At 35.1% G+C, this 21,622-nt stretch overlaps 1 protein-coding gene across 4 annotated transcripts; it reads left to right on the plus strand.

Annotated features, from left to right (window-relative positions):
- The first annotated feature begins 808 nt into the window (after nucleotides 1-808).
- LOC122566786 (organic cation transporter protein) lies at nucleotides 809-18,739 on the plus strand. Of its 4 annotated transcripts, none has more exons than XM_043724509.1 (8): nucleotides 809-1,857; nucleotides 8,333-8,516; nucleotides 9,382-9,640; nucleotides 15,356-15,654; nucleotides 16,232-16,344; nucleotides 16,546-16,760; nucleotides 17,099-17,447; nucleotides 17,731-18,739. In XM_043724509.1, exons 1-8 carry the CDS (start codon nucleotides 1,523-1,525, stop codon nucleotides 17,909-17,911), a joined length of 1,935 nt encoding a protein of 644 aa, XP_043580444.1. In that variant the 5' UTR covers nucleotides 809-1,522; the 3' UTR covers nucleotides 17,912-18,739. The 4 variants fall into 4 exon arrangements, with proteins under 4 accessions (XP_043580444.1, XP_043580446.1, XP_043580447.1 ...); XM_043724511.1 differs by having other exon boundaries at nucleotides 1,720-1,857; nucleotides 9,369-9,640; XM_043724512.1 differs by lacking the exon at nucleotides 809-1,857 and adding an exon at nucleotides 5,864-5,887 and having other exon boundaries at nucleotides 9,369-9,640.
- The last annotated feature ends 2,883 nt before the right edge of the window (nucleotides 18,740-21,622 follow it).

Consider the following 21,622-nt stretch of genomic DNA (forward strand, 5'->3'; position numbering starts at 1 on the left):
TAGTTGTACTGTTTTCCAACTCAACAATTTTTATCAGAGGTTTTCCGCTCATTATCGCTTTTTTGAGACAATTTCTTCGTCCAATGGGCTTCGTCAAATCAACTGTCTGATATATACGTACAGATGATGCTCCTTGCAGAAATGATAAAGGCGCATCGATGTCGCGTTCATACCATTCATTTTCAATTTTATGTAAGGTGCAAAAATGGAACAGAGATAAAAACTAAGAGAAAAGAATCAGCATGGGCGTCCATGAGACTACGCTGTTCCTAGCAAAAAGACCTCACCTTAAGGTATGCATAATCGTGCGAATCGTGTGAGTCAGAGTCACAGTCGGTTGTTTACCTTTTTTCACTATAATTGATAATTGTAGACAGTAATAGGATAGTTACGAGAACTTTCAACAAAAGAGACGATTTTAGATATGCAAAAGTTACTTAAAGTCCTTCATCTCCGAGATGCCTATCAAATTTATGACTAATCGACATGACATTTAGTAGAAATGAGGGAAGAGTAAATATATATTACTTGAAAATATGTATTATTACAGTTCTATAGGATATAGGATCTACAGTTTTTACATAAAACTAATAGAATAAAGATATATCCTCTGAAATTTTAAGCTTTTTTTTTATTATTAGAGTTAGATTAGAGTTAGACTTTTTATTATTATTTATTAGTTAGTTATAAAAGATATTAGGATAAAGGATATTAGTATATCCAATATCAGATAAAATTCTTTTAAACATCAACAGATTCTTTGGACCATAAAGTGGCGAATTTGTAAACATTTTTCACACCGTCATACCTGATCCATAGTCTCCAAGTTTTCCATTTCATCTTCCACTTCTTTGATCATTTATTCCAAGGGTATTAAACGAATAAATAAACGGCGGAACAAGAAAAAACAGGAAGAGGCAAACCGACAATCCGACGATCTTGTTGACCTGTCTTCGGGGAGAGTGTGAAAGAAATTAGCCAAACGCCAATGACGATGATGATTGACGCGATCCCCGCTCTGTTCAATGCCACTTGCAGAGCACTGAATTCTACTTGTACACGGAGAAGAGAGGGAGTAAGTACCTCTCGGTCGGCGGCTATATAGCCAGCTACAAGACTGATCGTTTCAGTTACGAACTCTTCAGGTCAAGATTTGTCCAGTTTTCTCCTTTTCCTCCTATATATCGATCGTTTCAGACTAGCCTGACTCTGTTACAGTTCTTGTAAGATTTTCGTCATTTGATTCGCGCGATGTCGACGACGAACGGAGTCCACGCGGTCGACCCTCGTCCGTGAAAATCGTAGTCTTTCGAACCAGATCGAGTGAAAAATTTGATCGCCAACGTCGAGGTAAACACGTACAAGACCATGTGTTCGGCAACGTAAGCAGTAAAATTCGCGATTTTTTCTTGCGAAACGAATCACCGAAGCGAGATTGGTGGCGACTTGGATGGAAGGAAAGCGATTTCGCTGCCAATAGCGATAATCGGTCGCTTTTTCGTTCAAATCGACCGATTAATTTATGATTTCCGAGAAAATGCCACCGCAAGAGAAATTTGGAACTTCCGTTCATTTGAACGACCGCGAGAATAACGCGGTGACCTGTTGCAACTCGATGAACCCTCAAACGCGAGAAGCAGACAGAAGTGTCAAAGAAGAGACGAAAGACATAGATTTCGACGAATTGTTGCCGTACGTCGGGGACTTCGGTCTTTATCAGAAGATCCTGTTTATTCTGATGATCCCTTTTGCTTCGTTCGTCGCATGGGTCTACTTCTCGCAGATCTTCATCACGCTGATACCGGATGATCACTGGTGCTGGGTACCGGAACTGCAGAATCTCACAGCGAACGAAAGGTGCGTAGAACATCCTACTCTCTTGCAAAATAGGGTCCAACTAAAAAAATTAAGATTGATATCTGCAAGTAAGTGTTTGCATTCTTTCGCTTGGATTTAGATCTTAGTCGCACCTTTAGATCTTATCGTTGTTGTTTGTTTTAGCAGAAGCGTTGATAAGTCGAAGCGCGCGAATCAAGAAATGTTGTTTATCGGATAGAAATAGACGATAGAAGGATAAAATAAAAGATTAATTTCTTTTGTAAAAATCAATTAGTCCGTTATAGTTGATCTATCCTTAATGCTATTGTTTATTCGTTTCAAGTGGGTCTGTAGCTATTTGTTCGATGATTTGATAATTCTTTGTCATAGAGATAAAAGCTAAGATCGATAATGGCGAAAAATGATTCGTTCCATCGTGTCGGCTTCAATATTGACTTCGTTTACTGAGCAGAGAAATAATCTCGTAAAAATGCACATAGAAGAAATCCACTAACTGAACTTATTTTCCGATACATTTTATCGTTTATAAAGGCAGATAGGATTATAAAGATTCAAGTTCATCGATCACTCTGCTCGATAAATTAAGAGCAAAGTTTAACACAGTTCTTTGTAAAGTAAAATTAGATTCAAGACTATATTTGGGATTTCTCTCGTATCATTCCAGTGCATATTTCCGTTTATGATCTGATCGCTCCATCAGATAAAAGTATTTGTACCTTTTGTAAATGTACATAAGAATCCAAGGCAACTGAGTCGGAATCTTTCTATTGTTCGTAACATATAATTAGGGAAATGCGGAGTCTTGTTGCTTTTATGAATTACGTGTAAAACGTTGATTCATTCTACTGTACGGTGTACAATGTCTGTCACGGTATTTATCTACCTTGCATGAGAAATTAGTACTTTCTCGACGACTAGGCGATCGTTTTTCTTTTGTTATCTATTTCGTTTTCGTGCAGAAGGAAATAATCAGTTTCGTTTTCATCGAAAACGCTCTAATGAGTCGTGTACGGCTTCATCGTTTACAGATAGAGATCTTTGTCATACGATAGATCAGTAATTTCAACACTTTTTTCTACTAAGGAATTTTCAAACAAAAAATTATGCCTCGTGTAGAGACGGTCATAAATATTTATGAATTTTTATTTTACGTAGTGCTCTTACGTCTTTCTCTGTTTTTTAAATCAGTGCGTATAAAACCAGATTTATTTATATAGCGTAAGTTTCTTCGTTTTCACATTTTTTATCAATGAGAACAAAATTGAATAATTTCTGCTACGAATTTATTCTTGCAATAACTTCTCTTCTTTTGTTATCAACGAAAACACCAAGAAATAATTTGTACTATAAATTTAATTATAGAAGTAGATTTTGTTAGAACAATTTACACCTTGTCGATGTTACCAAAGCGACGACCATGGAGTGTAAAAGATTAAAATGCTGAAATCGGTAACTTAGAGAAGATTTCACGTTATATAATCTGGAAATCTAGTAGTAGAAATGAAAACGTAAAAGCTGTAAACAATGCTGATGAAAAATGTATCCGCATTACATTCACCTCGGAACACTTGCTCGCATCGATTAATACAAGATGCCGGTGACGAAGGATTATTATCATCATCGATGTTTAATATATGTGTTTCGTGATTCAAGGACGGATCGTTACGCGTACAGTGCACAGGCGTCTCGATGCTCACGATGAATGCTTTTTACGTTAGCGTATCGTTCAATTACCGATAAAAGCACGGTCGCTGACTCTCTTTCTCTCCGCCCTTCTCCTCTTTCTCTTAAAATCATATTTGAAGACGAGGAAATTGAAAGGTTCGTTAAATGTTACCGCGATATCGCGATAACGTGATAATCATTCGCATTTAATTGGAAAGAAAGCCACGAATCGTTCGACTGATATCAAAATAGGATAAAAATTCAACCCGTGGCAGGAATTAAGTTTCTATTCCCTGAAATTACTGTCGCATCTTCAAATCAAACCTGCAAATTCTCCACACTGGATCTTCAGTATTTGAAAATAAACTAAAAATTGAAAGAAATACTTCAAAGAAATTAGCCCGAACGAGACATAACTCGTTCATCGTCGTTCTCGCACGAGGTAAATATGCAGTTTCTCAATCGTTGTGAGATTCCAACGACGTTAATTCTGTCGAAACGGCGACGAGCGACGATCGCACATTCTGTTCCTCGCGAGTGCTTACAAATCGCGACGATATCGAGCGTAAAGACTAAGCGTAAAAATGGAGAACACTCGGCGGGGAATTGGAAATGCTCGATGACGAAAGGTATTTCAAGGTGTAATTACATCCACATCCAATTGGATCGCACCTTCGTTCGGTTACCACTTGTTAGGTCAACAACCTTCGATGTTATTCAAATAATGCAACGGCTGGAGCAGCCGGTAGCGAGTCGTAAAAGTTTCAATAAAACACGTTCCTGCGAGTGAACGTATGTTAAGATTTACACCGAGTTTTATTTCGCTACGTCGTTTACCAGTTCGAAACGATCGATTGCATAATGGTAGCTGTTTCTTTCATCTCGGATACACGATCGTAAACGGTGACAACGATCCAGTTTGTTCCTGGTTGTGTTAATTTCCACGCAAACTTTGTAAACATTATACGTCGCGACGCTCTTGTTAACGCGTCATTCCTGCAACTCGAAGGTCTTGCGATTTTTACGAGAACCAATTTGGTGATTCGTTTTCTGCGTAAAATTGATTACGAGTATCAGGGGATTTCGTCGTAATCGGTAGATTATTTATTAAGAATCTACAGCTTTTAAGCATTTCTTTCTAAAGATTTAGAGATTAGAAGTTTCATTAACGCGTCATCGTGTCTCTAACTCGGAGATCTTGCGATTTTTGAGAGACGGCTGGCTCTTTTTTCGCGTAAATTGGTCACGAGACTTACGAGCTTCGTTGTAAATAGAAGATTAGTAACATTTCGTAGTTTCGAGTTAGTATATAGGCATTTTAGTGCCTAAACGCGCGATCTTACTGCTAACTTCTTTAAGTTTTAGTTCGCTTTTCATTCGCATCGGTGCCATGAAACAGATCGATGTCTCAATGCTTTGCTTTAGTTCTACGGATCATCTTTCGACCAGCTTTTCTTGGCCTACCGTTTCCTAACGCTGTCCTAATACTATCGTCTTGCCGAGATCCTTTTTCTGATTTTATCTTCTGCTTATTTTATCCTAAATCCGACGTTTCATCCACATCGTATGCTTTACAGCGTAAAATCCACTAGAGCGTTCCAATAAATGTAAACAGTAGATGCTCTAATACTCAAACGCATCTGTGCGTATCTTTGCATATTTGCTGAAAAAAGAAGATGAATCTTACGTTACATTTTCAATATGCGTAATAAGCCGAAAATTTCTCTGATGCTAATCCTTCGTAACAAAAGGATGGCATCATTGTATGCACGAAAATAGCATTTGGCAATCGTTAGGAATACAATACGTGGATATATATGTAGTTTCCAAATTAACCTTCGCGGTGTTCAAAGAGAACGGCTAGAAACGATTGCTTTTTGCTATACGCGTATGGTTCGATTGCACCATAATTCGTTATTAAGACGTTTCGAGAGAGGCAAAGGATGTGGTGTCGCAACGTGTTGCACTCGCACAATGTTCCCTGGATAAAATTCCCGGAGCGCGTATTATCGCGTACGCCGCGCGAACGCGTTGAACCTTCGCGCAAACAATGAGAGCGTGAACGCGAAAAAATAGCGTTGAGCACGTAACATTCGGCCTGATATCGTTGATTGGCCGCGAATTGTCAACGTGCACGGGACAGTTTTACGTAAAGACATTCGATCCGTACAATTATGTTAAGACGTCGACCATAGAACGTACTACGTTGATGCAATTAAAATTTCAATGAAACTGGAGAACGCGCTAACAACTGCGTCGTGAACGTTTCAACAACCTAGTCGCCCCATTGTTCATCATAACGTACAAATACTTTTGTTTAAGAGCTGCTCGTTAGTGTTTACCGCGTGCAGCGATTAAGTGGCGAACAAATTACGTTCAAAGGGTATAGAGCTCGTTCTCGATTAAAATTCTCGTAACTTTCTAATGGTATTAGAAATTATAACTTGAACGTATGTACACGATTGGCCATAAGTATCAAGACAGCCGCGGATATTTAGTATAAATCGAATATGTCTTCCATTGCTCTTACTTTCTACTTATTTTATTATCGATTCGTTCCATTCCGTTTATGTCATAATACGTAGCCTGCGGATTTTTTACGCGTATTTTTGAGGATATAAAGAAAGCGAAACGAAAAACTAGAAGCTGGATAGAAAATTGTTTTGCCTCGATCAAACGTTATGAAACGCGCCACTTTCCGATGTTTGATATATTTCTTCGTATCACGCGTATACTTTGCAATTTTGCACTTTCAGATTTCTTCAGAAGTTCCGCGACCTAATATCGTACGTGCTTAAAAATAAATTCGATGATATTAAGTATCAGATTATAGAATCAGAAATGAAAAGTTCTACGACGATGGAATAGGTAAATAATTGTCGATTAGACGAAAGACAATAGCAAACAACGATGCAGCGAAGATTAATTAATGGAAGATTTTTTCCTTCGAGCAAACAAGAACAGAACTTAACAAACTCAGTAATTGATAAATGATTACGTATAAGATAAGTGCATTTTCCAACTATGAGTCATAGAATGAGAGTCTTGGCATAATTAACGTTTAGTTTAGCCTAGGTAGGATCTTAGCTTTGGAGTAAATAAGTATAGTATAGTAGCAAAAAATTGGTAGAATTGTTAAAAGGCTGTGATTAATCCTGGTCGGCTGGTCAGTTATCATTTGAATCTACTTCGAACGAAGCTAACGTTTGCTAGTATACTTTTCGAATCATTTTCAGCTATTTTATGGGCGAGCATTCGTTTCTTTCGTGCATGCCACCTATCATTCGCTCATTATCTCGTTTCCGAGAGCTTTTACCGGCGAATGAAAAATGTAACGTACAATTGCATAATGCGTTCGAAGTGTTCGTTCGTTCAATTTTTATGTAAAGGTCAGCCGATACGCGTGATTAGTCGCGATGCTACGAGATGTGATTAGATGCGGATGTTAATATCTTGTAAGTACCTTTCCTCGACTATGATAATCATCGAACACTAAGAATTTTGCAAATCGATGCAATTAATCGGTGATCTTGTGGGAAGAAATTTCGATATTGCGATAATGTTAGCGATAGTATGTTAATTACGACTAGTACCGTTACTGTTACATTGTTTCATAATTAGTATAAGTTTAATATAGTCAACGACTCTTCCGCAAGCATCCGTGCAAGTGTTATTTATTATTATGCTCACCTTCTATTGGAAAGTTCTTGCCTTGCTCAACAAGTCTTTTTGATTTTTTTTCCTGTAGAACTTCCGTGTGTTACCGATTTTTATGCTATGTACGTGTTTGAAGGAGAACTTTCTCTGAGCCACGAAGTTTTCTTTCCATGATTCAACGATCGAAGATTAAACAGAACCAATGTTCTCTCTTTCGATAAAGTATGTGATGATAGTCATTATCAAAATTATTGATGCGTTTATCTGGTTGAAGACAATATAGCAGATTATACAGCAAGCCTAATGAAAATTTTATTATTTATTTGGCATATAATAATACGGTATGGTGTGTAATAATAAAAATCTTTATCATTAAATCACGTCATTAATTCATAATTTCATCGGAAGACAATGGAGATTCACGAAGCTTTCGAAATAGATTTCAAAGTGTCATATTATAATAATGTAAACATTGTTTGACAGTATTATCTAGTTGTGAATAGGGTTGATTTGATTCAGACAGCGTCAGTCATCATGACATCGACTTCCTATTTCGTTATGTAACGTTCATCAGAATAACAGATGTAATTACCGTCACCGAATTATCATAATGACATTCGTTATTAATGAGTAAGTGTTTTCGACATACGTCGGAGATCGCAAATCATGGATCATCTTTCTTTAACGTGTGTTTCGATTTTACATCCGATTCACTTTCTTGACAGAACTTCTTTTCCTTTAATTTACCTAATTTAATAATTCTTCAAAATTTTACATTTCTCATTGCATTGTTTATTATATATTCTACAAACTGGTACAAAAACAACGCAAGAAATTCGCATGATAAAAGCTAATACTAGGATAATGCGAGACAATAATAATCGAAAAGAATGATGAAAAATACATTAGTTTGCAAAGACAGGCAAGCAGCAATTAACGTACATCCAGCAACGATTGAAAATAACTTTCTTCACTTTGAATAAAATTCCAATCATGTACGTTTTATCAGACTCGACTAACAATCAATGGAGTATTATTAACTCAACAAATATTCGAGATTCTCAATGTTTTTTGCCGAGTCTCAAATAGAACGTTAATCACTTGCTTGTCGGAACGTCCATCGGCATCGAAGACCGTGAACCAATCTACGTTATCATCTCCTTCGTTTCAGGCTGTCGCTAGCGATTCCAGTCAACCACGAAGGCTACTCGAGATGCAGCATGTACGATGTAAATTACACGGAGATTTTGCTAAATGGAAGCCACGTGCCGGACCCATCGTGGCCCACGAAAGATTGCCAACAAGGATGGGAATTTAATTACACCACCGTCCCTTATGCGTCTGTGGCATCCGAGGTGAGACACGAAACGTTCGACCTGTAATTTCCTGCTTTTTGATTATTTTATCTCTTCCTACCAATTAATCCCTTTATACTGTGTATATCGTACTCGATTATTTGCATGACCTATTTCGATAAAAAATAAGCGTAGTGTACAATTTTTGCAAAGAAAGAGAAACGATGGAAAGGGTCGAATAAACGTTTGTGAAAAGATCGATAATTCAGAGATGGGAAAATTAACAATGTTGATTTCCAAAGAGGAAAATTATAGTACGTAACAGAATTACTAGTACATAGTGCAGTAGTAATTAGTGCGTGTAGTGAAATTACAGAGTACATTCTAAATTCAAGCATTGCACTGCCAAATAAGATACAATCGAATAAGTATTTCTAAAAATGCTTAAAAAAAAAAAAGAATGGACAAAAAAGTCGAGTTATGAAAGTTGGCAAAACCAGGTTGCGATAAAACTGAAATTGAAAATGCCGGATTGAAAAGAAATCTTAATAAAACGCTATAACGAAAAACAGCACGAACACGCAGATTTGTTCGACATAAACTCAGCTAATATCCATTTGTAAACGTTCTGCAAGACTTTTTGCTCCAGTGGATTTCCATGAACTTTGCGTTGCTCGTCAGGAGGAGAATTGTTCCTCGAGGGGTAGCAAGCATCCGGAAGAAGGATGCGAGAACGCGCAAGGTCTTAAGTTTCTCCTTTTTTTTTGCTCAAAGGGAAAGAGAAAAGAACAGAGGCGCGTTTCATTAGGAATTTCGAAACTTTGTTCGAAAATTCTTTTAATCGAGGCGTTGGAGTTGCTATAAAATTCCTGTGATGCTGGTCGTGATCAGAAATAAATCATTTGACTGTAGCTTTCTGTTGCAGCTGGGATGGGTTTGTCAGTACGATGCGCTGCCAACCATAGCTCAAAGTATCTTCTTCATCGGCGCTATCTTTGGAGGATTAATTTTTGGGTGGATCGCTGATCAATATGGAAGAATACCAGCTTTGATCGGAGCTAATTTGATGGGGTTTCTCGCCGGGGTGGCTACTGCGTTCACGGTTAGCTTCTGGCAGTTCACTTTGTGCCGTTTCTTCGTTGGATTCGCCTTCGACAATTGCTTCACTATGATGTACATATTAGGTAATCGTTTTTCAATTATTTCTTTTTTGCCTTGGAGTTGAGTTTGAAAGATACACAGTGGCTACAAAAAGTACTTGCACGTATGTACCCTTATTCCCCAATGAAGCGTCTTTCTTCCTTTCTTTTCATAAATCAGGTTTTACGTTTCGTTTTGATAGTATTAAGTATTTATAATTAATCTTAGACTTAATCTTAGACTTAGTCTTAATTAATTGGTATATATATAAATGCTGTTCTAAATATAATGGTGTACAGTTACTTTTTGTAATTACTGTAAGCAGAAAGATCTCCAAGTTTAAATTACAAAGTAATCCCTACAACACACTGTAAAACTGTTGTTATGCTTGATTTACGACTGACCTTTCTACAAGTATATGAATTTTGCAACAGAACTCACGTTGCCATGCAACAATTCAAATGCGATTGAAAACCGTTCAAAGTTACGAAGGTACGGAAATACATATGAATATACATGAGGTCATAAATTTTTAATTTTTAACTGCAGCGTTTATATCAAAGAGAGGGAGAGAGAGAGAGAGAGAGAGAGAAAACTTAATTTTCCTATTTTCTAAGAATTTTATGTAAGATAAAAATATCAAACTTTAAGATATTTAGATTTATATATACCGTTGAATATTTATAATATCTAAAAGTATTTACTTCGCAATCATTTTCTATACCTATATTTTCCCTCTATACTCGCAATCAATTATAATTTTGTTTTCTCTCTTAACGAGACAATATTCTGATTACAGAGGGTTAGTTGTTCAAAATTGCTTTTCATTTCTAGACAACTATAGTATACCAGGGTTTTCATAAATTTCCACTTCCCAACAGAAAGCGAAGGTAACGAATGAATGGTTTTACAACGAACGCTTCCACAACTATAAATTCATCTATATATATACACGTATATGGATTTATTAAAATTAAAATGAACGCTTGTTGTAAGCTAAGGAACATTTTCTTCTAACAAACTTATTTAAAATACTTAAAAATATCACATAATAATATAAAACAATTAAGTAACATTTTAAATATTCCATTGAAAATTCTAATAAATTGTTTAATATAAGATCGATATAATTCATTGTCTGATATTTATGATACAGACAATTTATAACACAAAATTTTATTATAACTCTACATGAAAAAATTTCAAATATAATATTGTAGAAATATATTTTCCAGTTATTGCTCTAATATTATCATATAATATTTTTAATTTGTACTGAAGAGAAAATCTAGACTAGTCTCTGTCTTGAAAGATATTTTATACCCTGAAAGGGTTGAAGTGCAGCGTTAAGACCCAAAAGAAAACGCTGATTGAAACTATTACGAAGAAACTATAAGCACGCATAAACGTCACGCCGATCTAACGTAACTTTAACGGTAGACAGTTCATCAGACGAGTCATTGAAACGGGTTTTCTTGATCGAATAGCAAGTTTGTCCCGCTGACAGCATTCCAATTGTGAAAATCGAGACCAACGAAACTCAGGTGACGTGCATTAACCGTGACTCGATGACTCAAACCGAGGTTGGAAAAATTTACAATTTGTTCGACAAAACTAGGCCAAGTTGACGAGATTCGTGAGCGAGTGGCTGGTTCGTTAATGATTTGGCGTTCGAATTTTCTAATTGTCAAGGTCGATTAAACGATCGATCACGAATATTCGACGGAAATGTTGTGAAAGAAGACTCGATCTGTACGAATGTAGATCGTATTTTAATCAATGACTTGAGAAAGTAAGATATTGATTGAAACTAAGATAAGTGATGCTAATTCGTTTCGAGCGCGTAATAAATTACATCATCGGATTCATTGATTTGCAAATAATTCAATGTTCGGTTCCGTATTTATAATCGAGCATAGCGAAGATAAAATGAAAGAGACGTGATTGTGCGAAGGTTTCACAACCAGAGGAAAATCGATAGGAATGAGGAAATCTATAATTGTAGAAAATGCATAGAAAATACTGTGGAAAATGTACATATTTTAATAGAAATATTTTTGTACTTTTTTTTAAATATTAAAACTTTGAAGCTTTAGAAGCCTTACGTATTAGTATACGTATTCGTACAGACTTCGAAATTCATAAGAAATTTCTCTAGATAGATGTGAATTTTTTGTATTGTTCCGTATGTGTACTTGTGTCATTTCTTTTTTTTCCAACGATATTTAGTTAAAAAGTTCGTTTATATCATTTATAACAGATTTTGTTTTTATTTATATTAATGTTAATTTTGTATTAATAAAAATCACTGAAATTTTGAAATGAAGCTCCAGTAGTAAGTAACTATCAGTAATATACTCAGTATCATCGAATTTCTTTCTTCTTTATTATTATTCCATATTATTATTAAAATTCTCTAATAAACATTCAAATATCCTATAGAATATTTCCATTATTTTTTACGTGTTATTTGTAGTCATATTTTCTATATATTTATTATCGACAAAGTTTGAGTTGGTTCTTTAAATTCCTATTCAACATTCCAACTAACCATTCGATATCAATAACACGTGCCTTTCTTCCCGCCACGATTTATAACTTATTCAAGCAGAAACTCATTCGATCAGTTCGTTGAAAGCATAGAATTCGATCAACTTCGTACAACTCATATATAAACTGCAGATAATCCTAACAGTGGGAGGAAAATATGCAACGAGACTGCAAAGCGTGTAAACACAGTAGTTTATAAAAGCATTTACACATTTACCACAGAAAAATTTTATGTATGTACAATATGTGTTATATAAAACATTCTGAAATGTCGTTAGTATTGTAATGATTATATTGCTAAAGTTTGAAACATTTCTGAAGATGCACATAGAAGTTACGAGATATTTACTGCAAACATTTACTTAGCACAAATATATAGCATGAACAGTCATCTTAAACATGTAATGAATGTTTATCAAATATCGAGATTTATTAATATAATAAATGTTTGACTATTTTTATAATTAAATATTTTTGTGATCACTGTGAAATATATATTTATATAATTATATATAATTCTGACATATTCGATATAATTATTATACGATCTTATTACGATCCTAATGAAATTTCAATATATTTATGAATATATAACAAAAATATAATAATACTTTGTTGTACTAATTATGACACCATAATATACAATAAATATATATAAATAAAAAATGTCTATAAATGCTAAGATACTTTTACGAGCCACTGTAGCTAACAGGCGAGAAGGAAGAGACGAAAGAAAAGAAAGAAGAGAACGAACGTTAATCAGTTTCGAAACGTTAACAACGTCCTTGCGTTGGACGGTGCTCGCGTTTCTCGATCGGTCGCATTGCGAACACGCGAGATATCGGTCAGATTATTATTATTAATACGATCGTCTGTAATTTATCTTTGCTAACCGTGCCACACGGAATCTTCGTTTACAGTAAATGAGTCGTGGCTTTTGATCGAACGGTAACATGATACGAAATTGCAGGGTGACGGAAACAGCTGAGAGAAAAGCGAATACTTTTTCTGCGCGAATAATGTAACGTTGAAGGCAATAAACCTTGAGAGGCGAAGTGATGAAACGAGTGGTCTCACAGAAGCTTCTTTACGTCTTCTTTTCCTTTCTGTATCCTTTCTATGAGAATAATATCTTTTCTTCAGAAGAGATCTCCTCGCCCTATCTACGTGTTGTAAAGGGAATCATTTTAATGGCAATATAAACCGAATGATACGTATATTTAAAGAACGATATTTTGTTGGTTTTATGAACATTGATTTTTATAACGTGAGGCTCTTCTACTCTTATTTTCTATTAAATTAATAATATATATATTTTAGAATGGGTGTCGCAATGATGATGATGATGATGATGATTTGGAAAAGAAAATGTTGAAATTACAGACAGCATAAATAATATCTAGATTTCATGGAAGTTGATTTTTGTAACGCGAGGTTCTTCTATTCTTATTTTTCATTAAATTCCTATGTAGAAAAGTATTAGACGTTGGATATAATTTGGAAAATTACTTCATAGTTCATGGGTATTAGGATACTTGATGGTCTCGTACCGAAGCTGAGAACTGACCCAGATTTTCAGGAAAGCGATTAATAGCTTAAAATGTTATATTCGTGCGAGATAATAATCCAAAATGTAGTCGGAGTTTTTAAACATTATTTGTTAGAATTAGAAGAAAATGATGAATTAAAAGTTACGTATAGACACGTTATATATACGTAAAAGATTCAGAGCGTATTGAGAAAATTTACGGTGAATTAAACAGGAAATTCCGAGAAGTCTGCTCAAAATATCTGACTTGTGGAATTGTCCTGTAGCTATTTTATTTAATAAAAATTAATTCAGGTAATTTTTCGTAACACCAACTTTGCTAAAAGGAGCTGTGTATATTTTTAGCGATTAGAGGACAGAAATATCTGAAACTCGTCATTTAAACGAACGTTCGTCATTTTTGTTTATTATGAATTATAAATTGGTTCATTATCAAGCATGAAAAGTAAAATTCAGTGGTACGAAGTGATTTTAAATAAGTAAGCGACTTCCATGGTAAACATGGTTCGAGAATCGCAATTATAATAAGACAAAAAAAAAAAAAAAAACCCACCGAGCGGCAATTATAACAAAGCCACTAGTTACAACTAATTGAAGGTGATTCCGGATTAGAAGCAAGCCACTATTAAGTGGCTAACACGGTTGCTTCATTAAGAGCAATTACTCCCTATTTTACGTCAACTACAAATAGACGTTGTTCACTATGATATATTTCCACGTGTTTACCGCATCCTGTCCTGTTATACGATTAAAGAGTTACAACCTTGCGTTTCTAATTTATTGGACGTATACGCACCAGACATTAATTTCGTCTACGTATTCGTGAAATTGCGAGATTCATTCATCGTGAAGGTCAGTTCAATTGTTCTAGATAACTTCTCATCGTTTTAATCTGTTTTCTTGTACGAAAATAGAGTAATATTTACTTGTCATTGCACTGTGGATATATATCGATATGTTCGTTCAGGAAGACAATTGTTTTCATTGAATTAGGCTCGACTTTCCGTAGAGAATGTTCGTTTCGATATAAATGTGTATCTCAGGCTTGTCGATCCTTCAATAACAATCATAAATAGTTTAACGAGGTAACTCGCTCATGTTCGAATTATGTAAATGATCCTTTGACTCTAACGATGCCTCCGTTTCTTCATAGTTAATTTATTGTTAGTTACGCGTGATTATACCTTTTGTATCTTTAAAAAATATAATTCGTAAATAGAAACATATTCTTGTCGATAAGTATCGAAACACTTACGGAAATTTAAATGGGCTTGAACAATCATCGGGAAATTATGAAAGTCTTTGTTATTAGATCTAAACACGATTTAATGGTAGAACTAAACACGTTTGTTAAATTAATCTATATATTGTATATCTACCTTTTATATATTTGTAACTCAAATTTTTCTTCTTCATATTGCGTTAGGTTGCTCCAAAATTTTCTTTCGTTTTATATTATTTTATTGAATTACGTATGATCTATTTTGTCCCAGTGAATATAATTCAATAAAATAATATAAAACGAAAAATGGTGTGCATCTATCATCTTCTTGTGAGGCGAAAGAAACTTTTGCGGCAACCTAATATATTGTTCCATTCTTTATTCACAGAATATTTCTTTCACAGATGATTCTTCTAAATATTATATTTTTTATTCCAGTATTAGAATACGTTGGACCAAAATGGAGGACATTCGTGGCAAACATGTCGATCGCAATATTCTTCACGTTTGCAACTTGCATTCTACCCTGGATCGCCTATTATTTGGCCGACTGGAGGATGACCTGTATTGTCACCTCGGTTCCTCTTGTTCTAGCCGTAGTGACGCCATGGTTGATACCGGAAAGCGCTCGATGGTTGGTCAGCCAAGGTCAGATAGACAGGGCCATTAAAATCCTTGGTAAATTCGAGCGAATAAACGGCACAAAAGTGCCTGATGACATCTATAAACGATTCCGGGTAAAGAAACCGATTATTGCAATCTTTCCCGTATTTTGTACTTTTATAATCTTTCCACTTTATGCGCGTTCTATAAATACCGATTTATATGCGTTTAAGTATATAATCATTTTCTTTGAATAGAAGTATGCATTCTAATTAGATCTTTTACGTAATTGAAAATTTGTTTACAATCTAGTAGTTTTATATCTTATTCATCGCCTAAATTGCCAGCGATAAATTTCTGTTAATTTCTGTGCTACTTATTGAATTTGTACATTGTGTTTATCTTTGAGAATTTTTTTATAAATAGCTTAAACACTTAAAAACTACTCAGACTATGAATAGATTATGGCAATATTGACATTAATGTACGATATAAGGAGATAATCAACTTTCAGAGGTTTGATGTTTTATAAAGTAAAGTGCAAAAATTTGCGAACGTTCAAGTAAACGATTTTGAAAGCATCGTCTCATGCAAATATAATAAACTTTCTTCCGAATTTTATCGTAATTTTTGTACACATAACAAATTCACATAAATTTGTAAGAAAAACAAACAAACGACATTAACTAGCTAAAAATTTGCTAATAACAGGAAACCTGTGCCAGAATCTGCAAAGAGGAGGAAGCAGACAAAACGTACTCCGTGTTGGATCTATTTAGAACGCCACGACTACGAAATATCACGATTCTATTTATTGTTATTTGGTTCGTATCGCTATTAAACAGATATCAAATAGATTAACGTAAAATCGTAACGTAATTCAATTGTATCTTGTAAAAATCTCACGAACAGTTTTATATCTTTTGTCTAAAAACGCTTCATTTCTGAAGCAAGGAATTTGCTTCTCATATGAAATATGATAGTGTGCCTTCCTTTATCATATGAAATTGTTTTACGAAATATAGGATGGCGATTTCTTTGGTGTTCGATGGTCACGTACGAAACGTCGATAATTTAGGTCTGGACGTGTTTGTTACGTTTACGATTGCTGCAGCAACCGAGCTGCCTGCTGACACGTTCCTCACGCTCGTTCTCGATCGATGGGGCAGAAGATGGCTGGCGTGTGGTTCTCTCGTCATTTCCGGTATCTTCAGCATCTGGGCTTCTGCCGTTTCCAATAGTTCGTATATTTCGTTTTTACATACTCAACCTTCTATATTACTGATCAATCTTCTAAACAACCTACAATATCAAGGCAAAAATAGGGTAAGTCGATAATTTTGACTTAATCAGACAAATATTTTTCATTTGTATAACATTGTGCTTTTTGAAAGGAAGAAAATGTGTATTTTGGAATATTTATAAAATCTAAATGCTTGTATTAACTATTGTAGGAAATCAGACAAATCCAATCACAGACAGATAAAATAATTTCTTTCCTTTTTATTTCTTAAAATTTTCTAAAATTTTTTCATGAAAAATTAGAATTAGAAACTAATGCTGAAATTTTATTTTCAGGTATATATACAGCCTCTTTGGCAATTCTCGGTCGATTTTGGATAAACATTTCGTATAATATCGGCCTCCAATATGCGGCTGAAGTATTACCAACTGTGGTTAGAGCTCAGGGTGTAGCCTTGATACACATAATGGGATACGTTGCTAGTATCCTCGCACCGTTCGTAGTGTATCTCAATGTTGTGTCGTCGTTCCTGCCTCTTCTTGTGCTGGGTACACTCGGAATTATGGGCGGTATTCTGACTCTCTTTTTGCCGGAAACATTGAATAAGGATCTTCCGCAGACGCTGCAGGACGGCGAGGATTTTGGAAAAGATCAGAAGATGTGGGATGTACCTTGTATCGGAAGGTAAAGTCACATAAAGGAACTTTCCGTTTCCTTTTTTTAAACATATTCACAGGTCTTCAAGCTCGAAGTTCAAGATTCTCAAGCATTCTATTAGACCTACATCTTCATGCTTTTGTATTATTTTCTTCTTAAAATTTGTTAAGTCCCTTAGAAGAAAATTGGACTATCTTCTTTCTTCAATTGCTTTTTAAATATTTTGAACAGAAGAGAAGGATCGAATTCGGTAGTTATTCAAATCTTTAAGCAATTGGATTTAATATTTTTAAACGCAATGTTTTGACAGGAAACGCGAGGACGAGGAGACACCACCGGTCGCCATGTTCCGATCATTTTCTAGATGCAGTGCGAGGAACTCGATGAGAGCGTCGCTTCGTGGTGAGCCTTTAAGGAGTAGCATGCTACGGGGATCGAGTATAAAATCGAGGAAAAGCGAAAACTCGATCACAGAGGTTGAAAGGCTGTAGCGAAGCGTTCACCACGAAGTACAATATTTGTCACGTTGATCTCGAGCAAAGAATCTTTAGTCTTCCAAAAGCGTGCAATACATGTATTAGAGTAAGACGAGTTACTGAATCCAGGAATCTTAAATTCCACCGTCATTAATATTCATTATCACAAAACTGCGGATTTTTATGCAATTATGAGTGATTCGAAGATACGAAAATTCAAAGAATGCATACGACATAAAAATATATAAAATATCCCAAATACAGTACTATCGATGATATTTGATAGATAGAAACAAACTTTTGCACAAGTCCTTTCAGTTGTATCGAATCTTTCAATTGTATTATTGTATCCATGAAAATATGAATTTGCACAAAGATCCGCGATCCAATTACCATCACAATTTGTTATCAACAATGTTGACTAAAAACTCAATCATTAGGCGAGCGAATAAAAATTAGATTAAGAATGTAGGTTAAAATAATTGTCGTAAATCGTAAACTCGTGGATAGTTAATGATAAAAATTAGTACTCTCCTTTGTTATCAAAGTTCCTGAAATTGTTCGTACAAAAGCTCCGTCTTATAGAATATAGCGCAATAATCATTATACTAGTAAAATAATAACATCATAAACATAGAAAATATATTAACGAGATGAAAATAACATGGACAACGTGGTGTATGGCCACGAGTTTTGTACATATGTACGTGTAAGTATTTGTAGATCGATTAGAAATCGCCGAGACCTCGAGCGGATGTCACGCGACGAGATAGCGCGATTATTTTTATTACGATGTAAATCGTTCTTAGATGTTTTGTAATAAAACTTGCCAGTAAAACCTTCCCTGGATTCTGTTAATAGTTCTTCACCACTTGTTCCTTAGTCGATCGAATTAACGATATAAATACGTATGAGATTATCCTAGGAAATCTCATTGATATTTTTGTCGACATCTGCGACGTAAAAGCGGGGCTTCCTGCGTGCGTCCAACGCTCTTGTCTACGTTGGATGCAATGTCTGAAAACATCTGTAGCGTCGTTTCATTTCCTTATAATTTCTTTGAAATTTTGACGACACATTGCTTAGTATAGATATTATCTGTACAGGATTCATCAATTTTTAGGGAGCATAGTCTTACCGAGATGAAGATAATCATCTTCAAAGTAGAACGTTTCAACACGTTATCCTACTAGTAAGCCGTTGCAAAAATGATATTTTAATTAATGATGGAAAATCGCTTTTAAAGACGGAAGAATCTTCTTTTAAAGAAAAATTTGGTCCAGAGCTTTCGAATAAAATCGACGTAAAATCTGTATCTAATATCGGTAATTTCGGCGTTCAACATGCCGTATATTATAATGTCAAGTTCACGTTATGTTCATTTCCGAATTGTTCGTTAGCGTGCGCGCGTAAAGAGTACAGAGATAATCTTTCAAGAAATTTCTTCCTAGAGATGCTTAGAATCTCTTCTTAGAGAATCTTAGAAACGCGCCAAGAATGTTCTAATCTCAGAGTGTTTTACTTTTAACAAATATCGTCGAGCTACAAATACCTTGAATTCGAATCGCAGCGGGTATTCGACGTGTGCGTGGGAGACATTTGCGCCGTTACAGTGGAGAAACATATTTTTGTTTTTACGGAGGTACAATCCAAGACTAATTGTAGATGTAACGCGATTTAAGGCTATAATAAGCATGGAAAAACCGCTCGCGGTCGGCTAATTACTTTTTCCACTGTCAATTTGTTAATTACGATTGGTTCTAAAAGTTTTCCTACGCGTAACTGCTAAGCGAGAATTTTCCTATAGATCCCAAAAATTTCCTACATATATTTTGCCATACCGGTTACCACAGGGAACCAAGAAAATATCGATGTCTTAATTTTTGCAACTTCCAGACATTCTTGAAATTTTGTCGTTACAGACAAAAATTTCGAAGTTTTCCTCTTTTCAGAGAAATTCTGCTTGCATATGTACGCAGTGCTCAGAAACTCGGTAAATTTAAGCCCAAAAGGATTAAAATCCGATGAAATGATTACGAGAGAAAAGATTATATCGTGTGGAAGATTAAAAGGAATATTCTAACGAGCAGTTCTTGGTAGTTTCAGCATATAATTCTCTACAAACGTGATATTAATTATTCGTGCCAAAAAGGCAGCTACGAATTGCAAGATATCGCGAGAATTCGATCTCGATGCGCGTAAAAACCGCAGGGGCGGGAGAACAAGAGAGGATAACGTCTCAAATTTAAAAATGCGCTTGTCACACGATTTTTAAAACTCGTTTTTTCGGTATCTAAAGCACACTTACAAACACGATTTCTTTTTAATTCGATGAGCCGCGGAGAGCTGAATACGATTTTCGTATGGAAAGTTACACTGGTACGACACGGTATATTTTTACGAACTACTTAAGAACTGCTTCATCTAGTATTGTTTTTTTTTTGAAGGAACGCATGGTTCTTCATCGTCTATATCGCTCTCTTCCTGTTCTTCTTCTTCAACGTAATTTTCACGTAGAAGACTCAGCCGCCTCAAATACGTATTATAATCTTTTATCGTAGACCATCGACGAAATGATTCTTCTCGATACTGTTTAGTAGCATCGTTATGGAAAATTCTTCTCTCCTTTCATTTTAATTCCCTTAATAGTCAATGGAATACGATGCTATACGCACAGCTACGTACGTGCAGTGCTATATCATTTCTACTCCATAAATATCGTTCACTGCCCCAATGTTAAGGTTCAATATACGAGAGTTCGCGACCTTTATCGAAGTTATCTGTCGCTAATTAATATTAACGTGATGCAATCCGAAGAGACGAGTAATGAATATGTCCCTCTAGCGTGACGAGTTATCAATCATACGTGTTACGAGACGATTGTACCATTATTCGGTGCCAAGTAGTATGGTTGCGGAGAATCATGTTGTCGACGAGATTATTCTTACTGATTGCAGTCTTGACACAGGCACGCACATACGTAAATGGGACGCTTGTAAAGTTTCTATCACGATCGTTGTATTCTTTTTTTGCTTACGTAAAATGTGAAAGACATTGTGACTCGCTTGCGATCATTGATAGTTTGTTTGGTGAGTGTGCTGTTATGAGTAGGATTAGTAAATGAAAAGGTGATTTAACGTGGCGATTTTTATGGTTGTAAATATCGACATCTTTTAACGCCGATTTGTATGTCTTTTTAATATTAATATAGAGTGGAATCGATGCATCATTAGGGGTTAAATGTTTTCAATCTTTCGTTTCTAAGATTTAAATAATTACGTTTCAGAGTTAGTCGAATGAACTATGTCTTAAAGAATAAAATTCGAGTTCGATCATGCGTTGGTAAAAATTAGATTAAATTTGAGTTATTGTCGTTAAAGACACTTCGTTACAATACTCATTGCAAGTAAAATAAAAAAGTTAAGTAAAACTGGGAACATTATATTTATGTTTGTAATTTTTGAAATTTCTGCGAGACGCACATGTTTCATTGCTAACGAAATAATGAAGTTTATTATAAGATATGAAGGTAAATAGGCTTCGTATTAGCAAGTTAATCTTCGACAGCTGAATGTAGATATTATTATTTGAATGTCATAAATACCCGATACAACAAGTACATACATATTTACAACAAAGATTATAAAGTGACACACACTTGCGTGTTCATGAATTTCTAATAGCCTTCTACCAGTTTACGAATGATAAAATTTTATAATTACAGAT

The sequence above is a fragment of the Bombus pyrosoma genome, linkage group LG4 (genome assembly GCF_014825855.1).
Source record: "Bombus pyrosoma isolate SC7728 linkage group LG4, ASM1482585v1, whole genome shotgun sequence".
Taxonomy (NCBI): Eukaryota; Metazoa; Arthropoda; class Insecta; order Hymenoptera; family Apidae; genus Bombus; species Bombus pyrosoma.

Coding starts and splice junctions, on each gene's coding strand:
- LOC122566786 (XM_043724509.1), top strand. CDS start 1,523: ATGATTTCCGAGAAAATGCCACCGCAAGAGAAATTTGGAACTTCCGTT. Junction 15,655..16,231: donor ACATCTATAAACGATTCCGG/GTAAAGAAACCG, acceptor TGCTAATAACAG/GAAACCTGTGCCAGAATCTG. Junction 16,761..17,098: donor GGCTTCTGCCGTTTCCAATA/GTTCGTATATTT, acceptor TTTTATTTTCAG/GTATATATACAGCCTCTTTG.